This window comes from Toxorhynchites rutilus, chromosome 2, assembly GCF_029784135.1.
Source record: "Toxorhynchites rutilus septentrionalis strain SRP chromosome 2, ASM2978413v1, whole genome shotgun sequence".
Classification (NCBI taxonomy): Eukaryota; Metazoa; Arthropoda; class Insecta; order Diptera; family Culicidae; genus Toxorhynchites; species Toxorhynchites rutilus.
Window position 1 is genome coordinate 186,114,493 of NC_073745.1, and position 20,633 is coordinate 186,135,125.

The 20,633-nt window shown below is 40.0% G+C and overlaps 1 protein-coding gene and 1 pseudogene across 1 annotated transcript; both read right to left on the reverse strand.

Annotated features, from left to right (window-relative positions):
- Positions 1-1,141, reverse strand: LOC129769328 (chymotrypsin-2-like). The gene is made up of 4 exons (XM_055771530.1): positions 788-1,141; positions 618-713; positions 265-562; positions 1-202 (listed from the first exon to the last, which is right to left on the reverse strand). The coding sequence occupies exons 1-4, from the start codon at positions 1,024-1,026 to the stop codon at positions 53-55; spliced, it is 783 nt and encodes a 260-aa protein (XP_055627505.1). The 5' UTR covers positions 1,027-1,141; the 3' UTR covers positions 1-52.
- Positions 1,142-18,806: 17,665 nt separating this feature from the next.
- On the reverse strand, positions 18,807-18,994 carry LOC129772410 (U4 spliceosomal RNA; annotated as a pseudogene).
- Between the last annotated feature and the right edge of the window lie 1,639 nt (positions 18,995-20,633).

A 20,633-nucleotide genomic window follows, 5' to 3' on the forward strand; every position in this document is an offset into this window, starting at 1 on the left:
TTCAAGGAACATAGAATTTATTTCATTGCACTTTACGCTCGTTCTGCAATCATTAGCTATTATTTGCTACATTTGTTCGGATCCAGTCATGGTAGTAGGAAATTCTAGCATGTGCATCCGGGTAACCACGTCCGCATGGAATACCCCAATTAACCAAAGCCACCAATTTTCCTTCGTGAGTCAACGGACCACCTGAGTCACCCTGTGAGTATGGTAACAATAAGTCAATAAAAATTATTCGACATTAATTTTCTCTAAACTCACATTGCAAGCGCCTTCACCAGCCTTCGTGAACGTACAGAGATGTCCAATATCAACACTGGGATCATTACCATGAAGCTCTTTGCAGCGTTCGTGATCTACGTTGAGAAGATTTATGGTCTGTAGTTTACTGGGAGCTGTTCCGCCAGCGGAGAGTCTTCCCCAACCGGTCAATGTTATAGTTGCATTATCTGGAACATATTTTTCCGAATACTCAATTGGTTTAATTCGATCTCCGAACGTCAAATTGGATGCCAAGCGTACGAGTCCAATATCGTTGTGGTACGAAGGTTTGTTGTACCTAAGATATTTGTAATTATAACAAAGCGTGATTAAGAAAAATGTACTATGCTTACCTGCTATGAGTAAGGAGAAAATCTACGTCAAGTTTTTCGCCACCTTTTTTTAGATCATTTGTGCCAACGAGTACTTTGAGTTCTGATGGATTACGTCTGAAATGGGGTCACTATTTTACTCAACATGTATATCATAAACGGATGTCTTAAAAACACCGTGACTAACATACCCAACTATGCAATGAGCAGCGGTTAGGACCCATTTGTCAGCAATTATAGCGCCACCGCAGTTATGACCATTGGTGGTTTGCAGTGAAATCTGAAACGGTGCGGCGCCATCCTTCGCTTCCTCTCCGCCCACAATTTTAATAGGCCTGTTATCTTCTTTTGGATTGTTCAATGATGCCCCATAACTTCGAGTTGCAGTACAAACTAACGCACCGAGAACAGCCAGCCAGATGGAACTCATTGCTAACAGCTTTCCAGTTTAAGATCACAGAAAACTGCAAGTTTTTCAACACTTCTCCGATAGTGTTTCCTGTAGCAAAACTGAAAGTCGAATGACACGAGCAAGAAGTAGCTCATGGAACTTATAATCAATGGAAACAGTCCCGCTGTGCGCCACTTCAGAGCCTAATCTCTTCAAAGCGTAATTCGTAATTGATAAACACTAAACTTTTCAGACAATCTAAACCACTTGAACTATTTATTTAGTGTGAATGACTGTGAATAAAATACAACTAAATGAATTTCATTCTAATCACCTTTCCGCCAATTGAATGCTACTTATGGATAAAGTATTTTACAACCACGTGTCGTTAAGTATTCGACGCAGAGTCTTCCCTAGATACTGTTTTACGATCCCGGAGTGACTGCTGCATAATTATACCACCCGTTGCCCTATTATCCGAGTGGCACACTCGGAAAATGGATTTCAGAATAGATTTTTTTGTTTGTACTATAATTCGTTTATTTTTACAGGCTCAGTTACACGGATTTCAAGGAGCCAAACTCTTTAATATATTTTTATACTAATATAACCGTTATATCAACAGAGAACGCTCCGTTATATTAGTATTAAAATATATTGAAGAGTTTGAGTATACAGTAATAACTGTTTTTGTGCGATTTTTTTTTTGTGCGGTGTATGAAGAGAAGCATTTTCATACATTTAGTTTTTTTTCGATGTTATATATGCATTTCAGTGCGAAAAAAGCATATTTGCGTCTCAATTATCCACATCTGAAATCATTCCCCTCCTCTCATCAAATGCTCTAAGTTTTTTTAAGTTTGCGCATGACATGATTTCTAACAGCAACACGTTTCGACATGCAACTAAAAGCACAAAACAGCCACGCGCAACCTAAAAGGCAAAGTGCAAAGCAAGGAAACAAAATGAAATTGAACGGTGAAATGGTGTGGGTTTGAGTTATTTTTTTGGGGGGAAATTTTTTTTATACGATCCCTATCTACCACACAAAAAAAGTTTTTTTCAAAATGTGTACCGAACACGATTTTTTGAAACTGATGGTGAAGTATTGCACGATTTTTTTATGCGCCTTTTTTGTGTGGTCCCTATCTTCCGCACAAAAAAAGGTTTGCCTGTATATATAATATATGTATATATAGATATATGAATATATATATATATATATATATATATATATATATATATATATATATATTTTATATATATTTATATATATATATATATATATATATTTTTTTTTTCCTTGATTCTATGGTTCGTAAGGTATGGAACCGATCACTCGCGGTCGACATGTTTTCTTCGGGAATAGGAGGAGGGGATATAAGGTGATTGAAACATTATTGATGATTATACTAAATCCCTCAATATACGTTTATATCTAATATGTATTTACATTTCAATTTATTCTATTGTTGGTAAGAAGGGAACTGATTCCTCGCGAAGGAAGAAGAGAAGGGTAGAAGGATATGAGGATAATCACACACAAAAATCAATATCTCTAAGGAAAACATAAATTCGGGACATGTAATCAAAGTTTAACCGAGCCAACACATCTGTCACCGGCACATTGAGCTGTCTTCCTCGGGCCCGAAGGGAGTTTCCTGAACTCGATCTGGCAACAAGATACATCTTGCACGATGTAACTAGCGGCTTGTTCAGAGGCAATTATTAACCTCAGTGTCGACTCTTCACCGTAATCAAAGCGGACTCACGATACTGGATTCAGGTATGAAAAGTGAAAGGTATGTAAGGTAAGTTTATTTTATAAGTTTTTTATTTCTTTTCAAGTGTTAGTATTCGATGCGGCCGAGCAGGAATCGATGGTGTCTTTGGACAGAGGAAAGGAAGAGAGAGAGATTGGTTCGTTTGCACGATGCCCGTCAACGGAAGTCAACCTTATCGGCTCTAGCGACGGTGAGGAGTACTGAGTACTGAACTTCGCTCGGCCGTTACGATTTCCAGAAACGCCATGTTTACCACACTTATTGTCTCTCGCACGGATTTTTCACAAGAAACTTCGATTCCTTTTTAAATTTTCGTTGCGTTATCTTTGATGGTCCGGTAGTTAACAAGAAGTCGATCCACTTCTACTTTCCTTTGCGACTTCCCTTTTCTCTTTCCAAGGTTCCTTTTCCTTTCATCTCTCTTCTCATAGTTCTCCTCTCTCTAGCGTTCTTTCCCTCTTTTTTCTCATTTTCTGGTCCGGAAATTCGCTGACCAGTTGACGAGGTTTAGTACAGATTTTGTTAGCTTTACAGTTTTTTATTGACAGCGTGCTCTGTCTCACAGGTAAGCATGAATGACAAAAGAGGTAAGTATTTGTATATTTTTATTTAAACTTACAGATTTAATCCTCATTCCATTCAAATTTCTTTATTTTGTTTTTTATTGTATCGGTTCCGTTTACGAACCGTAACAACGACCAAACAACGTGTTGAGGCTAGCCTTAGGGATAATCATATTGAAAAATTGTTCGATTTACAGGTTATAAGACCAAAAAATGTAATCGTAATTTATAGTTGTACTTTATTGATTTATTAAAATAAAATTATTTACAGTTTTGAGCTGTTACAAAAAAAAAACTGCTGCAAATAATCAAAACCGAAAATCCGAACAATACTACATTCGCTCGAGTTTAAGGTGAAGGTGGAAGCTAGTCATTGTAGTAGTATAGGTAAACGCACGTGTAAAAATGGGGTAATAGTGTTTGTGAGGGAAGAGCAAAGCACACGTGAATAGATCAATTCACTTATCAGACAGTGTGGCGCTTCATTGACACGAGTCTTTGAATACATTTGAAAATAAAAATAACAATTAAATACTAAAGTAAAATGTATGAACGATATGTTCCGATGAACAATTGCAAATATAAATGTATATAAAAGATGCATTTGCATATGAAGTAAAATACGTTACTATACGCGAGCGTAACATGAGCAAATTTATAACACATGCGAATTGGGGCTCTTTTGGTATTAACAAGTTCTTCCGCAAAGTAGCTCGATGTTGATAATTCCTTAATATTTTCCTTCGTTGATCGTATTGTTTTCACATATTCACGTTGAAAAGCCTTAACTCTTCTCTTCGTTGGCCGAGGCATTTTGATTGAATGTAATACTTTTCCGTTTACTGTTTTTGAAAGCATAGGCAACCGTAGCAGTGTTCAGAGCTCTGCGGTACAATTTTCTTACCCAATGTTAAACTTACATTATAGACCCATTAAACGTAAAAATAATAATTGTATTGATATCAACACAATTTCATTCTATTGATGTTCATGACATGAAATGCTATGACTCAGGAATAACATTTTATTGAGTGGTTTATATAGCTGTTTCGATGATGTTGTCTGGCATCAGTGTCGAAAAAATAACGATGCTTTCACCAATACAAACAAAACCATTGTCGAAGATGAAAAATGAAAATTTAACTTTCAGAGCACTACCCAGCAAACATTAAATCGTATAATTTCGCACGTGCCAAGTCTTACAAGAAATCCGAATAAATCATAATCGCATATAATATCAAAGTATGTATCGTGTATATTTGAAATCGCATAAAATGTGAAAACTCGATTTTATATACCATTATCAAATTAAGTCGCAATTCGGTATAATAAACATCAATTTTATGATGTACATTGTCGTAAAATATCTTTAATCCGCATCATATGCGTCGTATAAGCGTATAATTTAAATCGATTCAGTACTGTAGTAAATCGTGTTGCATGCTGAAGAAAATCATGAAACAGTAAATCATATCAAATACTAATAAAGCACATATTACATCATATTGAAATGTCATTGAAATGCTGATGCACTCGAAAGTTTTAACCGCTGTTGAATTAAATTTCAGATAGCCGCGCGAGATAGCTGGTGGATGATAATCCAGACGACCGGAGTGCGAACCCATATCAGAGCAGTTTTCACCAAACATCAATCTGTGTCATTTTAAACATTCATATTCCACTCCCAACATAAGTCAATCAATCAATTATTATTTCTACGAACATAAATACTCATATATAAAAATAGCGATTCGTGAGTTTATAATAAACATTTCACGAAAATATATGGGCCATTTGTTTTTTTTCTATGTCTGTAATAAATCGTATATGAGTATGGCAAAAATCGTATTTGGTGCTTTGACAATTCATGAATATATTCATATTAGATCGCAATTCAATTCCAACATAATCGCTAATATAGCCGGTCAAAGTTGCATATTCATCCAAACAAATTCGGTAAGCATTTGTCATGTATGTATATGGCCTCCACTTTTGCATGCATATGCCAGTTAGGCGCATTATATGCCAACCAAATTTTAGGGCATATGATGTTATATATACGCTTGTTATGCGATTTAATGTTTGCTGGGATACGCTTGTTATGCGATTTAATGTTTGCTGGGTAGCTCGAGTTTTCCGACGTTTTTCACTATACAGTGCGACAGCAGATGAAAATTTAATATCTTGTGAGTATTCGATTAGAGTTTGGTTAATATTACTTGATTGGAAGTGTGCGAGAACGATCATTTTCTGCACACTGTTTCGCAGAATTATTGATTTTCGGGCGAGGGGTGAGGGAGTGAGATGAAAGAAATGAGCGCCATTGTGGCAGCCATTTGTGGCTAGCTTCCACCTTCACGTTAATGAGGTGTGTTTTGGCAACTGATTGAAAACAGAAACTGTCGAACTTCTTCACTGAGAGAATAGTTGTTCGGTACAGCCATATAAGATCTTCTGGATGAGCTCCCCACCAGCTGCTGGTAATTATAGCTACCGAATTCCTAATATGGGCCCCAAGTACATTTGGAGTCGAGCCAGACCCATAATGTGTCTCTGAAAGTAGGCTATTTGTTTCAACCCATCGATCAAGGCGAAACAAGATAATTTTCTCCAACAATTTCCTTATACAAGACACCCATTGAGCGGTACGAATTGAAATCGGATGTGGGTTTTATAAATGTTTTATAAATGTTATCATTACATTTGTCATATTTCAGATCAAAGTTCTGTTTTTCAATTTTCTTTAATTTGCTTTGCCCTCATATTTGTGCATCGTAAAAATAAACCTTTCAACTGGTGCGATACCACCGAGTAGATACAAAATACTATCATAAGCTTCATGAATTCCAAACACTCTAGGAATCTGGTTTCTATTTCTGACAATATTTGCACCCAACTATTTACAACTGGAACCGGTTTTTTATTCCATCTTTTTATCCCATCTAATCAATCAAAATATTTTAGGCTATCTGAACAGGAAGCTTTTTACTAAAGCCATTGAATTTCCCGACCATTCGAGAATGGACTTTAATACAATACATTGACTTTTTTGTACTTCTCCTAGACAAGCGGTACTCAACCTTTTATTAATAGGGGCCACAAACACGTGTTGGTCATGGTGCCGCGAGCCGCAAAGAAAAAAATTATAAAAGAAAAAGGGTGACGTTCAAGACATGACCGCACTCTTAACATAGAACTACGAAGTTATTGCCGGCGAGCACTAACATTGAAGAATTTCAATAATAAAACTCCTTGATGCTATTATTCGATATCAATGACAAGGGCCGACAAATGAATGCTTTCACTGAGTGAGGAGCGCAAACGTTTCGCAAAGCAATTTGAGTAGATTGTCAAATTAAATCTTAGCATTAACATCCAGCATCCTAGCAAAATAACATTTCCAACGCAGAACGAAATATCTCAGCATACGCAGAACGATAACAGTAAATCCGAACCGAACCTATCATGTGGTGGCTGTAGATGCGTAAGCAATACCATCGTTACAAAATTTCAGCTTCAGTTTTTCCCCGAAGAACACAACTCTCAACGTTGAAAAACACCTTACCTCACTTTCAACAATGAAATCACGAAAGTTGAATGATCGTTTGAAAAAATCACCAACCAGTCATTCACTATTTATCAGTCATTCAGGGCAGCAAGGCTCTCCAAATAGTTTTTCTCTTTTTAACGTAGGCTTACGTCTTACATTAAGGATGCTAAATCAGAGAACAGGTTACGTTTTTATGAAATAAAGTTAACGTTAATAACTATTTTTGCTTCGAACGGATTTTTGCATATCAATCGAATCGTAAATTTTCTAAGATTGCAAGCATTTCATTTGTATGCTTTCTCGAACAGAGCTGTCAATAACGGGCAACTTATGCAGCCCCTAGAATAGAAACAAGGATGGGAGATAGCGAAAAGATAATATTTGCGAAGTAAACTCCACCCTTGCATAGTAAGTAAGCTATCGCTAGCGTGTAAGTATTGCGTCTCCTCTGAGGAAAATTCTCAGAATCTTTCTGTGCCCGGAACAACAAAGGTTGTGAACGTTAGCGAATATTTCACTTGAACTGCGCCTGGCATTACAAATCACACAACCATCCGAGCCATGGCAAAGCAGGCGAAAAAAGAGAAGAACACAAATGATTATAGGTCGCTTCAAGCCATCAGTGTTTGGCTTTGTGTGTGATCCTTATTTTAGTTGTGCGAAACTTAGAACTTGTTCATCTCCTGTACATGTGGAGAGCACACCTTCGATATTTTTAGGTGCCATTCGTATTTGTTCTCATGTGCATCGGCTCTGTTCTGATGCAACAAGCTCCTCGATTTGTTGACGATTTTGATCGAGAGTCGAGAAACGATTTTTCATAAACGGCCATTCTCGCGATGTTTCATTTTTATCGCTGCAACTGTGTGCATTTGTTAGACGCGTGTTTGATGCTTGTTGAATGGCGATGTACGGAAGATGCCTCTAGTTAAATACTCAGTGCAATGCGTGCATTGATATAAAGAAACAAATTGCGACAAATGTCCAATGAATGTATTGTTCTCGCAAAGGCAAGAAAGAAGCATTGCTTCTCGAAATGATTCTACAAAACCACGCAAGCCATTAAACCTTTTCAGGGTCCCCGGAACTTTTACTACGGAGTTATTTATGAAATTTGGACGTATTCGCAAATAATATCCGAAATGATAAACCAACAAATTTCAAAAAACTACAAGAATGAATTGTGAATACTGTGTTTTGAAATCGCGAATGGCTTGTTTATACTCAATGATTGCAATATTATCGGAGCTCACTTCTTCCGTGGGTTAAATAAAGTACGAAGTGTCATGCCTGCCATCGTTGCCATCCAGGGTGAGATAGGTCTCGTCGTCCATCACCACCGCCACGTCGCGATTCGCCGGGAAATCGACTTGACCATCTTATTCAGCCGCTGTCGCTGCGTCGTTGCATGCAGCTTCGAGCTTCCTGACATGCATGCCCATGTTGGCAAGTTACTTTTTCACTGTTTGGCCGGTTGCACCAACCTCCTGGCCAAGCGTACGCAGCGATGTAGTCACTTTTCCCTCGATCTTTCTCTTCATCATCCTTTGGAGCTTCTTGTCGCTCAGGATCCGGAACCAGGCTTTCTTTCGATGCTCTGATTGTTGTCCAATAGTGCAATCTACAACATATGCGGGAACGGGTGTATCCGGCGTCCACAAAGTGCCGCACGATGTTCGTTTTCGATGCGGCGAGGTACCGTTCTTTGAAAGCGCACACTTCTGAACGTAGTAGCTGTTTTCGCCATCACGGTTAGAGTTCGACTGATAGAGCTGTCAATTTTTTTTTCTGTTGACTCAAGGGTTACTATGATTGATGCTGTATGGGTAGTTTCGTCAGTGCGTGTGAAGGAAAACCCATGAAAAATCGACAATGTTTGTCCTTTTTTCAATTCAAACGTTATTTTAGGCAAGCTAACCGATGGGACTTATCTTTGAACTTTGGAAGTGGACACATTTATGATTCAAAGCGAAGTCATTGTTTGTGCTGATAGGTTGTTGTTGTTGGGCCGATGGGGAAGCGCTCTTCAGGATGTCCGCGAAAGTTCGTTCGGGAGGTCCTTCAAAGAGCGCTTCAATTCATACCTTCTATTTTTACGGACTCTTTGGTTCGCCTGCATGTTGCTTCCCGCAAGTGGAGCAGCGCTCCCTTTTAGCGCAATAAGCCGCCGTGTGGCCTACTGGCTTGCAATTCAAGCATATCATGGGTTTAGGGATAAAAAGATGTACGGGTAACCTCAACTTCTCTACCAACCAGAGTGGCACTGCTTCATCAAAATTACTGACAACTGACGTGCAATATTAGCCACACACTATTGACAAAAATCTTGTTCAAATGATGACCGACGAAATATGATCTAACACGATGCCTCTTGCTGAGCTTCGTTAATACGCTTTGGCCGATCAAGTAGGTGAGAAAATTATGATTGACGCAGATTGTATTTCATATTCATCGAGCAACGTTTCGGTTTTCGTTTCGGTTGTTGTTTCTTGTATTTATTGAAGCAAATAATATGTTGAACACGCGATAGCAAATCATTTCAGTAACGGAATATACAGGATTTTCCAGCTTTAAATTCCGGAAGTAAATTGAAATAAAACATACTTAGAATTCGAATTTCGATGAAACTTTTATTTCAAATTAAAGTTTGGTTTATGCCATTATGTGTTAAATACAACATCATTCAAATGTCCACCTAGGGCTTCCTCGCACACCTCGATCCGGAACAGGTAATTTTCGATGACTTTTCGGCACATATGGGGCGGTATCTCGGTCATAACTTCACGAATGTTGTCTTTCAAATGTTCAAGAGTTTGCGGAGAGTTGGCATAGACACGGTCTTTCGCATAACCCCACAAAAAAAAGTCTAGCGGGTTCAAATCGCATGATCTGGACGGCCAATTGGCATCACCAAAACGCGGTCCCTCAAATTTCGTTCGCAATATGGCCATGTTCGGTCGTGTTGTGTGGCTCGTGGCGCCGTCCTGCTGAAACCACATGTCATCCGTATTCATATCTTCAATTTGTGGCAAAAAAAAACGGTTAACATGCGGCCATAGCGCTCACCATTCACAGTTACCGTCTCGCCGTCCTCATTTTCAAAGAAATACGGCCCGATGACTCTACCAGAACATAATGCGCACCAAACAGTGACTTTTGGCGGATTCAATGGCCTCTCAACAATCACGTGTGGATTTTCTGAGCCCCATATACGGAAATTTTGGGTGTTCACATAGTCACCGAACTCGAAATGTGCCTCATCGCTGAAGAAAATTTGATATGAAAATTCAGCATTTTGCTGCTGTTGTTCGTTCACCCAATCGACGTATGCCCGACGCATTCCATGGTCACCATGCTCTAATTTTTGTACCAGTTGGACTTTCTATGGATGTAGGTGCAAGTCCAAATGCAAAATTCGCCACAATGATGTGTTTGACAAGCCCAATTGCTGAGCACGCCGTGGAATCGAAACATTCGGGTCATCCTCCACACTGGCAGCAACAGCAGCAATATTTTCGGCCGAACGCACATTACGATGATGCACAGGTTTCACAATATCCGCTACGGATCCAGTTTGTTCGAATTAACGCACTACATTAGCGATTGTGTGCTCTGTTGGCCGTCCATGACGACCAAAATTCGTCCACGAATGCAAACACCCCATTGCTATACGCAAGCAACGATATTGTATTCTCTCCAGCTTGAGAATATGAATCCTGGCAGCTGATCGGAAGCAAAAACTGCCATATTCTAACACTGATAATATCGTTGTTTTGTATAACTGAATGAGGTCTCCTGGATGGGCACCCCACCATGTTCCGGTTATTGTTTGGAGAAAATTGATTCTTTGCTGGCCTTTCTGTTTCAAATACGCAATGTGTATTCCCCAGGTACATTTAGAGTCAAAATATACTCCAAGGTATTTGAAAAACATCGAGTGCTTGATCGTTTTGCCGGATAGGTGAAGCTGGAATTGGGCGGGTTCGTGCTTCCTAGAAAAAACGACCATTTCGGTTTTCTCCGTAGAGAATTCGATACCCAGCTTGAGAGCCCACGTGAACAGATTGTTCAGGGTATCTTGCAAGGATTTTTGCAGAACGGCGGGATTAGTACCCGTGATGGAAATAACTCCATCGTCTGCAAGTTGTCTCAGCGTGCAGTCTCTAGTTAGACAATCATCTATATCATTGACGTAAAAATTGTACTAGAGGGGGCTTAGGCAGGAGCCTTGTGGTAGGCCCATAAAACTGTATCGAGAAGATTTCAAGCTGCCATGATTGAAAAACATGTGCTTTTCTGACAGTAAATTGTACAGGAAATTATTCAGAATTGGTGAAAGTCCACGATTATGAAGTTTCTCTGAGAGAATTTCCATGGAAACTGAATCAAATGCCCCTTTGATATCGAGAAAAACGGAAGCCATTTGTTCTTTGCGAGCAAATGCGATTTGGATTTCAGAAGATAGCAGCGCGAGACAATCGTTCGTCCCTTTACCTCGGCGGAAGCCAAACTGCGTATTTGACAGCAAATTGTTCGCTTCAACCCACTTGTCCAAACGAAGTAGAATCATTTTCTCTAACAATTTACGAATACAGGATAACATTGCAATCGGCCTATACGAGTTGTGATCGCAAGCCGGCTTGTTGGGTTTCCGTATGGCTATCACTCTCACTTGTCTCCAGTCATGCGGGACAATATTCAGCTCCAGAAACTTGTTGAACAAGTTCAGCAAACGCTGTTTTGCCAAGTCGGGAAGATTCTTCAACAAGTTGAATTTAATCTTGTCCGACCCCGGAGCTGAATTGTTACATGAGAGGAGGGCAATTGAGAATTCCACCATCGAAAAATTCTCATAGTCGCATTGGAGCGGAATGTCGCGTACGACGCTTTGTGCAGGAACGGAATCGGGACAAACCTTTCTTGCAAATTTGAAAATCCAACGGTCAGAGTATTCCTCGCTTTCATTTGTATGGTTCCAGCCACGCATTCTCCTAGCCGTATTCCAAAGAGTGCTCATAGCGGTCTCCCTTGACAAACCATTGACGAACTTTCGCCAATATCCACGCTTTTTTGCTTTAATCAGACCTTTTAGTTTGGCTTCTAGAGCTTGGTGCTTTCGAAACCATTCCACTAGTCCAGTTTTCCGGAATTTTTTGAAAGCGGATGATTTTTCAAGGTAGACCTTTGAACACTCCTTGTCCCACCAAAGTGATGGAGGACGACGTCGTAAAGTGGTAGCAGGAACACGTTTCTTTTGAGCTTGAAGTGCGCTTTTTTTTACATCAAACTCGATATAAAATTATACTCTTCGAGTGGAGGAAGTTCATGCATTGAAACAAGTGCTTCAGATATTATTTCCGCAAATGTTCTCCAGTCAATATTCTTCGATCGATAAAATTATTGGCAGGTGGTCACTACCGAGGGGATCTTGGATTACCTTCCACGTGCAATCCAGGGATAACGAAGAAGAGCAAAGTGATATGTCTAGCGTGCTTGCACGTGCAGGAGGGTTGGCTATTCTAGTTGCTTCCCCAGTATTCAAAACTGTCAATTTGAAGTTGTCACACAGATCATAAATCAAAGTAGCACGGTTGTCATCGTAGAGTGAACCCCATGCTGTTCCATGGGAGTTGAGGTCACCTAAGATTAGCCGCGGCTCCGGCAGTGCCTCGATGATATCAAAAAACTGATGGCGGCCAACCATAGTTACACACGATTACACACGATTACACACGATTATCCCTAAGGTCTCGACGAGTGCATGGTTTAAGGGATTGAATGTAGGTCGTGATTTCATTCGCGTGATATCTCGGCTTATGTCCAATCACTACAACCTAAACGCGCATCTCTATCGCATTGGGCTCGCAGCAAACAATCTTTGTGATTGTGGCGATGGCTACCACGACATCGAGCATGTTGTCTGGTCGTGTATCCGGTTCCATGCTGTTCGCTCTCAGCTCTCTAGAGCACTGAGAGCAAAAGGCAGACAATCGGATATCCCCGTCCGGGATATCTTAGGTAGCCGGGCTCTTGATCTTCTGCTTCATCTATACCTGTTCCTCAGAAACGCCGATGTCAACGTTTAATGATGGTTCCTTCGTTGTGTCCCCGTTTCATATCCCTCCTAGCGATCGATAAACATTTACTTAGTCGCGGCAATACATACACACACTCTTTACAGATGCACGGGCCAAAGGTTGTGCAGTCCACTGATCATTCAACAAGAGCCAAAGGTTGTACCGCTCATGACAACTCTACACGAACTGATGATTGCGCCGGCTAGTGACCATTCTATCCTGGATTCCTCGAGTCGAGAAAGACGCACCACGCTAGATATGGGGTACAGACTAGGGAGCGTTGCTGATTAATGGTCAGCTGCATCCCAATAGGAAGTAGCCCGTGTCGGGCACACGTATAGAGCATCGAAGACTGCAACATACCAATTATGAGAACACTTGTAATACTAACCTCGAGCCAACCGCGAGTAATCGGTTACATATTACTAACATAGTTGTAAGACAAAATATGTCAAAATATTGGACTCCCGGCCCCGTCAGGCTAACGCCACATGTGCCTTAATAAAAAATATATTTTGGGAAAAAAAAAAAAAAAACCATAGTTCTTGGAGGAATATATATCGAGGCAATGCAGAGGTCTTTGCCATTGATTTGTGTCTGGCAAGCGACAACTTCAATGCCTGTCATCGATGGGAGAGTGACTCTATAGGAGTGGCATTTTTTGATCCAAAATAGTACGCCACCAAACGAGTCATTTCGATCGAGGCGAATAATGTTGAAATCGTGGAAATTCAGTTCGTCGGCTGAAGAAAGCCATGTTTCACAGAGGGAAAATACATCACAGTTAGAACTATGAATTAAAAATTTGAATTGATCTAGTTTAGGGATGATGCTTCTGCAATTCCACTGTATTACAGTGGTCAAATCCTTGACCTCTTGCACTGAATCAGGCATCGAGGGAAATGAACGCTGCTAAAAAACCACATTTTTCTTTCAAAAATGTTCTCACAATCGGAAGCAAACATAATACTATGTTTTTAAGAGTGTCATTTATATTTAAAGCATTTAAAATATTGTCCACCAGGTCAGAAAGCGCAAGCAAGCCAGATTGTGGCTGTTGCCTCGACCGCGAAAAAGGAACAGACGTGTTGGGTGCTGCTCCGGGAAGTGCTGAGGACCCCTGGTGCATAGAAGAACCGCTTAAACCAGGAGGTACTTGCTTCGGTCTATTCTCAGCACGTTCGATACGAGGTTTCATTCCAACTTGGGAAGTTTCGGTCTTCTTTCTGGGGAGTGATGGAAAAGAAGTAATTTTTCTTTTCCTAATGGCACCCTGCGATGTACCGGAACTTCCTGCATTGGGAGCGTCTGCAACAGGCTCGTTGTTCTGCAGAATGGAGTAGGGATTGTCCTGAGTCGTTGAGGCGGAACTCTTAAGCATTTCTGCATAAGTCCGCTTGGAACGTTCCTTTAAGGAACGCTTGAGTTTTTTCCCTCGTTGTATGTACACCGGGCATTGAGAAAGATCATGGGGGGCCCCGTCGCAATGAAGACACTTGCGCTCTTTTGCGCAAGAAGTCCCATCATGACTCTCTCCACAATCTGCGCAACGTTGTTTATTGCAACAATAGGCGGCCGTGTGACCGAGTTGCATACTAGAGGCGAATGAACTGCAAAGTTTAAAGCCTCTTAAAAACAAAGAAAGAAAGAAAGAAGTTGCATACATTTGTTGCATTTCATTACCCGGGGTACAAACAACCGAACAGGTAAACGAAGAACACCTATTGCAACGTAGTTTGGAAGAGCGGAACCCTCAAATGTCACTCGAAAAGAGTTTGTCCGATTGAGAACTCGTTTGTCATTTTTAAGTGACACAGACTTCAGTCGATCGCATTCAAGAATCTTCACACTTTTAAGTGAGGAATTCTTGAAGCGACCGACACCATCGAGTATCTCTTTTCGAGTCAAACCCTTTTCGTTTATTACACCGTCTATTTCAACGTTGCAACAGGGTACGTATACGCGATACTCAATCGCAAAGAGATCACAGCGCGTTATTGCATTCGCTTGGGTCCTGCAAGAGACGACAACTCGTAATTTGTCTGGCCCCATCCGAGTAATTTCAGTAACTTTGGAAAATTTCTGCGTTAGTTCTTTTGAGATGCGAATGACATTAAGAGGTTTTGATTTTCGTCTAAAGTATACAATGAATGGACCTTTGAATCCCTCCGGGTATTCCATTAGACGAAAATCATGTTTTTCATCAATTTCCTCATCTTCAGAACTTTCTACTTCATACACAGAATTTTCCTCCTCAACGTCTGCTTCATCCTCCTGCTCTTCAGGAGGTGGGTCAGCATCAGAAACATTCAATGACGTGGATCCTCCCCACCCTCAGCCATAATAATGAATTAGTCACCTGTTCGATGTGAACAGTGTAGAATAATAATAAAAAATAGAAAAAAGTAAATGAGTAAATAAATTATATTTGTATTCAAGGTATATATAAATTATATTTATTTAAATTTTTTATTGTATAAAATTCAAAAATGAAAAAAGTCACAGGAGGGTTGTGTCCGAGACACGACCGCATAGTTGACGTAGGATTCCGTTAGACTATCTGTTGGTTTTGGATATGTTTGAAGAATTACATCGTTAAACTCTTTGATAATGATATGGTGGCCCTCAAAAGGGCCGTTTTGTTTGGTTGTTGGGTATTGTATGTTAACTCCACCAGTGTTTATCGAGTGATGATGGCAGAAGGATTGTAAACAGTCGTTGGATGGTGCGTATCAGATAAAAGATACCGAAGTGGAACGATATATGATGAAAACCGCCCTCTGTGATCCTAGACGAGATGCCTCCTGTGATATGTATGTATGAAATAAAGAAAAAAAAACTCACCAATGTAACATAAGACAATTACTAATACCGAACACAATTATAATTTTTCCTCATCAGTAAAAACATGTTACTTTAATATAGAGAAAAAATATTTGAAATGGAAAAGGTATTCTTTTTTTATAATTTTTACTTTCTGAGCGTTATTAGAGGATATGGGAAATCACTTTTTCGACTTTTTCTTGCCGTATAAACTTCCCTCGGGTGAAAATGAACACAAAAAAATGGGTGGGTTATATCTATGATATAACCGCAAGATTGACGTGGGACTACCTTGGCTTAGCAATCATTTGTTTGTATTGATTAAATTTTTGATTGAATGAAAAAAATTCCGAATTCAATGTGCTGGGGAAACACATTTCAGCCGGAACAAAAATGCCCTCGACTTACATGTGTTTGTAATGCCAATTTCCCTACGCTCCTTGTATTTAAAGTCTGTGTTAGGGAAACATATTTCAATCGAAACAAAAATACCCCCTTGCATGTATTTGCAATGCCAATTTCCCCACGCTCCATGAATTTGCAGTCTATGTTACAGGAACATATTTCAGTCGGAACAAAAATGCACCCGACTTACATGTATTTGCTATGCCAATTTCCCCACGCTCCATGGATTTGAAGTCTGTGTTAGGGAAACACATTACAGTCTGAAAAAAAATACCCCCGACTTTCATGTATTTGCAATGCGATTCCTCAAACGCTGCTTGGTTTTGAAGTCTGTGTTAGGGAACACATATCGGTGAGAACAAAAGTCCCCATACTTTTATGTATTTGGAATGCAGATTTCCCCAAGGCTGCTTGGTTTTGATGGCTGTGTTGGGGAATCCGTAAATCGGGCCAATCAAAACGAGGCAGTTAGGGCGTTTAGATAACGCTTAACATTTTACAGTTATTCATTTGTTTATCTAATGAAAAACGACATTTTATTAATTGCAATAGAAGCGTAGAAATATTCCCTATCAATTGATGCAAACATCTTCCCGATCCAGTGAGAAATGTTCGAGTTATAAGCATTCGGAATCATTCATTTTTTCCTGCATGCTCTGTGTTTAGGTTTTCATTTTACCCCCCCCCCCATATACTCCGGTTAGACGTAGTCCCACGTCAAAACAGTTCTCGAGCGGGAACACACCTTGGTTTTTAATTTTAGGAAATTAAAATAAATCGTTTCATATATCAAGTCATTCTTAGCACAACTGCTACCATATACAATTTTACACTTACACTTGTGCTAAATTTTTCACAATAAACGATCGGTCATTGATATGAAATTTCATGGAGCAACCCCCGACTTGCATATATTTGCAATGCCGTAATCCAACGTCAAAAAATAAATACATTTAAATTTTATCAATTCAAAACTGCCTTCGGGCCTGCTAGTTCGATGGGAGATTAATCTGCCTCCCTAAATGAATATTGCTCATGGCGTCACTTGGTGCCGCCGAAAGCAGACTCGTTTGCTGAGGAGTGCTGAGCGACAATGAAAACGTCTTTCTAAAGGTAGGTCGAGAAAGAGTATGAACTAGTTTTCTTCGCAAGGGCCCTTCTCAGGGCTAGAGACGAACGAACGTAAAGTTTAAAGTCTCTATAATTCAAAAGAAAAAAAATATTGCTACCAGATGTCACGAACTTCGACTTTTTTTTGCTACTATGGTGCTACTCGCCCGTGTAGCATTATTTTCTAGAATTCCTTCATGCATTTGTCTGATACGGGCTGTGTATCGTTCGTTCTTGTTTTTGAAGGGACTTTAACCCAAAGGTCATTCCTCCCTAACGGGCTGTGTATGACTGGAGCGATCCGTTATATACATGCATGCATATTTTTTTTTTTTTTTCCTTTATTATAGTGACTTTCAATACATTTTGGCTGGTTCGTCACTTTTACTTCCATTTTTGGAAGAATGTCGGGAGTGAGAATTGAACTCGTGATCTCTGCGTGAAAGGTATGGATGTTACCACTACGCCAGATCGCCTCCACATGCATGCATATGTCCATCGCTTCTTTTGCCAAATCCAGTAAAAGGTGGTTGATGAAACGTATATTTTTGACGTGATACGTTCCATGTTGGTTGTTAGTAGAAAAGGTAAAAATAAACAGTATTTTTGATCATAGTTTTACATAGTTTTTGTGGTAAGTGGAAAACAGTAAAATAAACTCTTTTGTTTCAAAACAAATTGATAGTCCTGAGAAGGACTGGAATGGTTTAATGGGTTGCACGGAATCTGCTGCGTTTCAGTCGGATGTAGCAGTTTAGTTTTGGGAGTGGTAGCTTTTACGGATTCGCTGATGCTTTCCTTGACTTGACTTGACTTCTGTGCGTCGATTTGCGAGGATTTGATTGGCACCACCACGACGAGCTAAACGACGGATAGCGGGTGTGATACGATGCGATGCAATGCACTTCGCTCCTCTGCCTCCTTTGTCGCATCCAATTGTTGATGTGAAGAGGAGCGCACCAGCAATGCACAATAGATTTAATTCGATGCTCTCCGCTGCTTCCTCTACTTTGCTCCCTTTGCCGCACCGCATCCATCGTTGGTTGCCGATGGCTTCCTCTCCTTTGCCGCACCGTATGGTGTTGGTTGATTTGTAGAGCACTGCACACTAGAAGCCCAGATGTTTGCCGATCTGAGCGTTGAACGAGAATGAGAAATCCAAAAATGCTACCGTCCTTTTATATCAGTTGGTATGTGAGAAATAGGCGCCCCCACTCGCTCGACATGCAAATATTTGACTTATCGGGGAACGAAAGAAGCGAAGCAGGCGAAAAAGAAATGACGTCAACTTCGACCAATCAGTACCGTTTGGATAGGGGTTGAAATTTTTCAATTGTTCGATAGTTAATTACATGATATATATTATTTTATTCAAGGTGAAAAATTGTTATTGAGTGCCGCAATGTTTTGATGTAAAAATCTCATCAATGCGTCATGAAATGACTGAGCAATACGCGTTTGAAATTGGACATTTTTCACGATGCGATCGATATTCGTTTTTCAATTTGTACCCCAGTATGTTCCCGAAAGACGTAATCCTACGTCAAAAAACTATGGATGGGTTATACCTATGGTATAACCGCAAGGTTGACGTAGGATTGCCGTTGGCTCATTAATCAATTGTATTTCTTCAATTAGCAATAATCCCACCTCAGATGTTCTTCATTGGGTACGATATCGCCGCTGCGCAGAACTATCTTTTGTGTGCATTGATTAAATTATTGATTGAACTAGTGGATAATTGAAACTATTTACGAATTCAATTGCAAACAAATCCCAATTTAAGTCAATTCATGCATTATGGTAGTAGTTATCGCAGAAAATAGTTATAAACATTCTGCCTTTTGCGGTATGTGTAGAAGATCAGTGAGCTGGTGACATGAAGAGATATCTTTCAATGCAGTCTAGAATAACCGAGCCAAAGCGTTGCTTCTGTACCCGCTTTTGTAGACCGTGTTAGCAAAACGAATTCCGGAGTGTAAAAATGCATGGGGGTATAAAAGTATTGCCGACTTGAATGTATCTGCAATGCCGCTTTTCCCAACTTCTTGGTGTCGGAATCTGTATTGGGAGAACACATTCCAGTTTGCGAAGATGCAAGCGAGTACAAAAGTACCTGTAGTTTGCATCTATTTTACAATGCCGATTTCCCCAGGCTTCATGATTTTGAAGTCTGTGTTAGGGAAACATTCCGATTTGCAGAAACGCAAGCGAGTACAACAGTATTACGGGGTTTCGGATCAGAACGAACTGCACTGTCTCAGGTTTTGTAAGCGACTGCCACATAGTTTATTTTTTCCTTTCTTGCTAGTTCACAAATCCTTATTATCTATCTACTCCGTTTTCCTGCCTATTCGTTTTTTATCTTATCGCTAGGATGCCGAGAACGCCGATCATAAAACAACCCTCGTCATGCTTATGGATTTCGTCACCCATGTGGCCATATCCTAAAATAAACATGACGAGGCGATAACGATCGTCTGTACTATATGCCTGATATTCTTATGATATGATTCTGTGAGACGAACCGATCATAAAATATGTTTCACTATGTTTATGGATTTACCTCCCACGAGGCTAAATTCTGAATAAACACGGCGAGACGATAACGATCGTTCGTACCACAACAACAGTACTCGCAGCTTGCATCTATTTTGCAATGTAAATTTCCTCAGGCTCCATGGTTTTGAAATCTGTGTTAGGGAAACATTCCGATTTGCAGAAACGCAAGCGAGTACAAAAGTACCCGCAGCTTGCATCTATTTTGCAATGTCGATTTCCCCAGGCTCCATGGTTTTGAAGTCTGTGTTAGGGAATCATCCATCCATTCCAGCGATCATACCTCAATCGTTGCGCAATCATAACTGAGTGGATTTCCGAGCGCCGCTCGCTTATATACCGATTGGTGATTTCAATAGCCTGTTTTGAAAGCAATTTTAAGACTATTGAAACAAGTTTTTGGATCAAAAAGTAACGAGTATATAACGCGTAGACATTTTATCTTTCGAATGAAGTGTTTATCATACCATTTCGTTCAGTTGTTTAGGAGCTATTAACGCTCAAAATCTCGGTCTCCGGCGTAACGCTTTCGTTTTCGAAACTTTGATTTTACACCCCGGTATAGAAATGAAAGACGTAGTCCTACGTCAAAAGTTTCAACAAAAGTTCAACGGTAATGTAAGAAAGATGTACACCCCTAATGCCAACGCTTGCCGATTTGGTAAATACAATGTTGGACAATGGTGTATATCGTACACAGGAGGTTGAAGGAATGATATATGGAACAATAGAAAAATAAACTTCTACTTGCCGCTGCTGTGTAGCGTGTGATGAA

Bases quoted from the DNA above. Each gene is read 5' to 3' on its own strand.
- LOC129769328 (XM_055771530.1), bottom strand. From the start codon at position 1,026: ATGAGTTCCATCTGGCTGGCTGTTCTCGGTGCGTTAGTTTGTACTGCA. The intron at 563-617 runs GTAAGCATAGTA...CAAATATCTTAG, and splicing joins TTTCTCCTTACTCATAGCAG to GTACAACAAACCTTCGTACC. The intron at 203-264 runs GTGAGTTTAGAG...CCATACTCACAG, and splicing joins CTGGTGAAGGCGCTTGCAAT to GGTGACTCAGGTGGTCCGTT.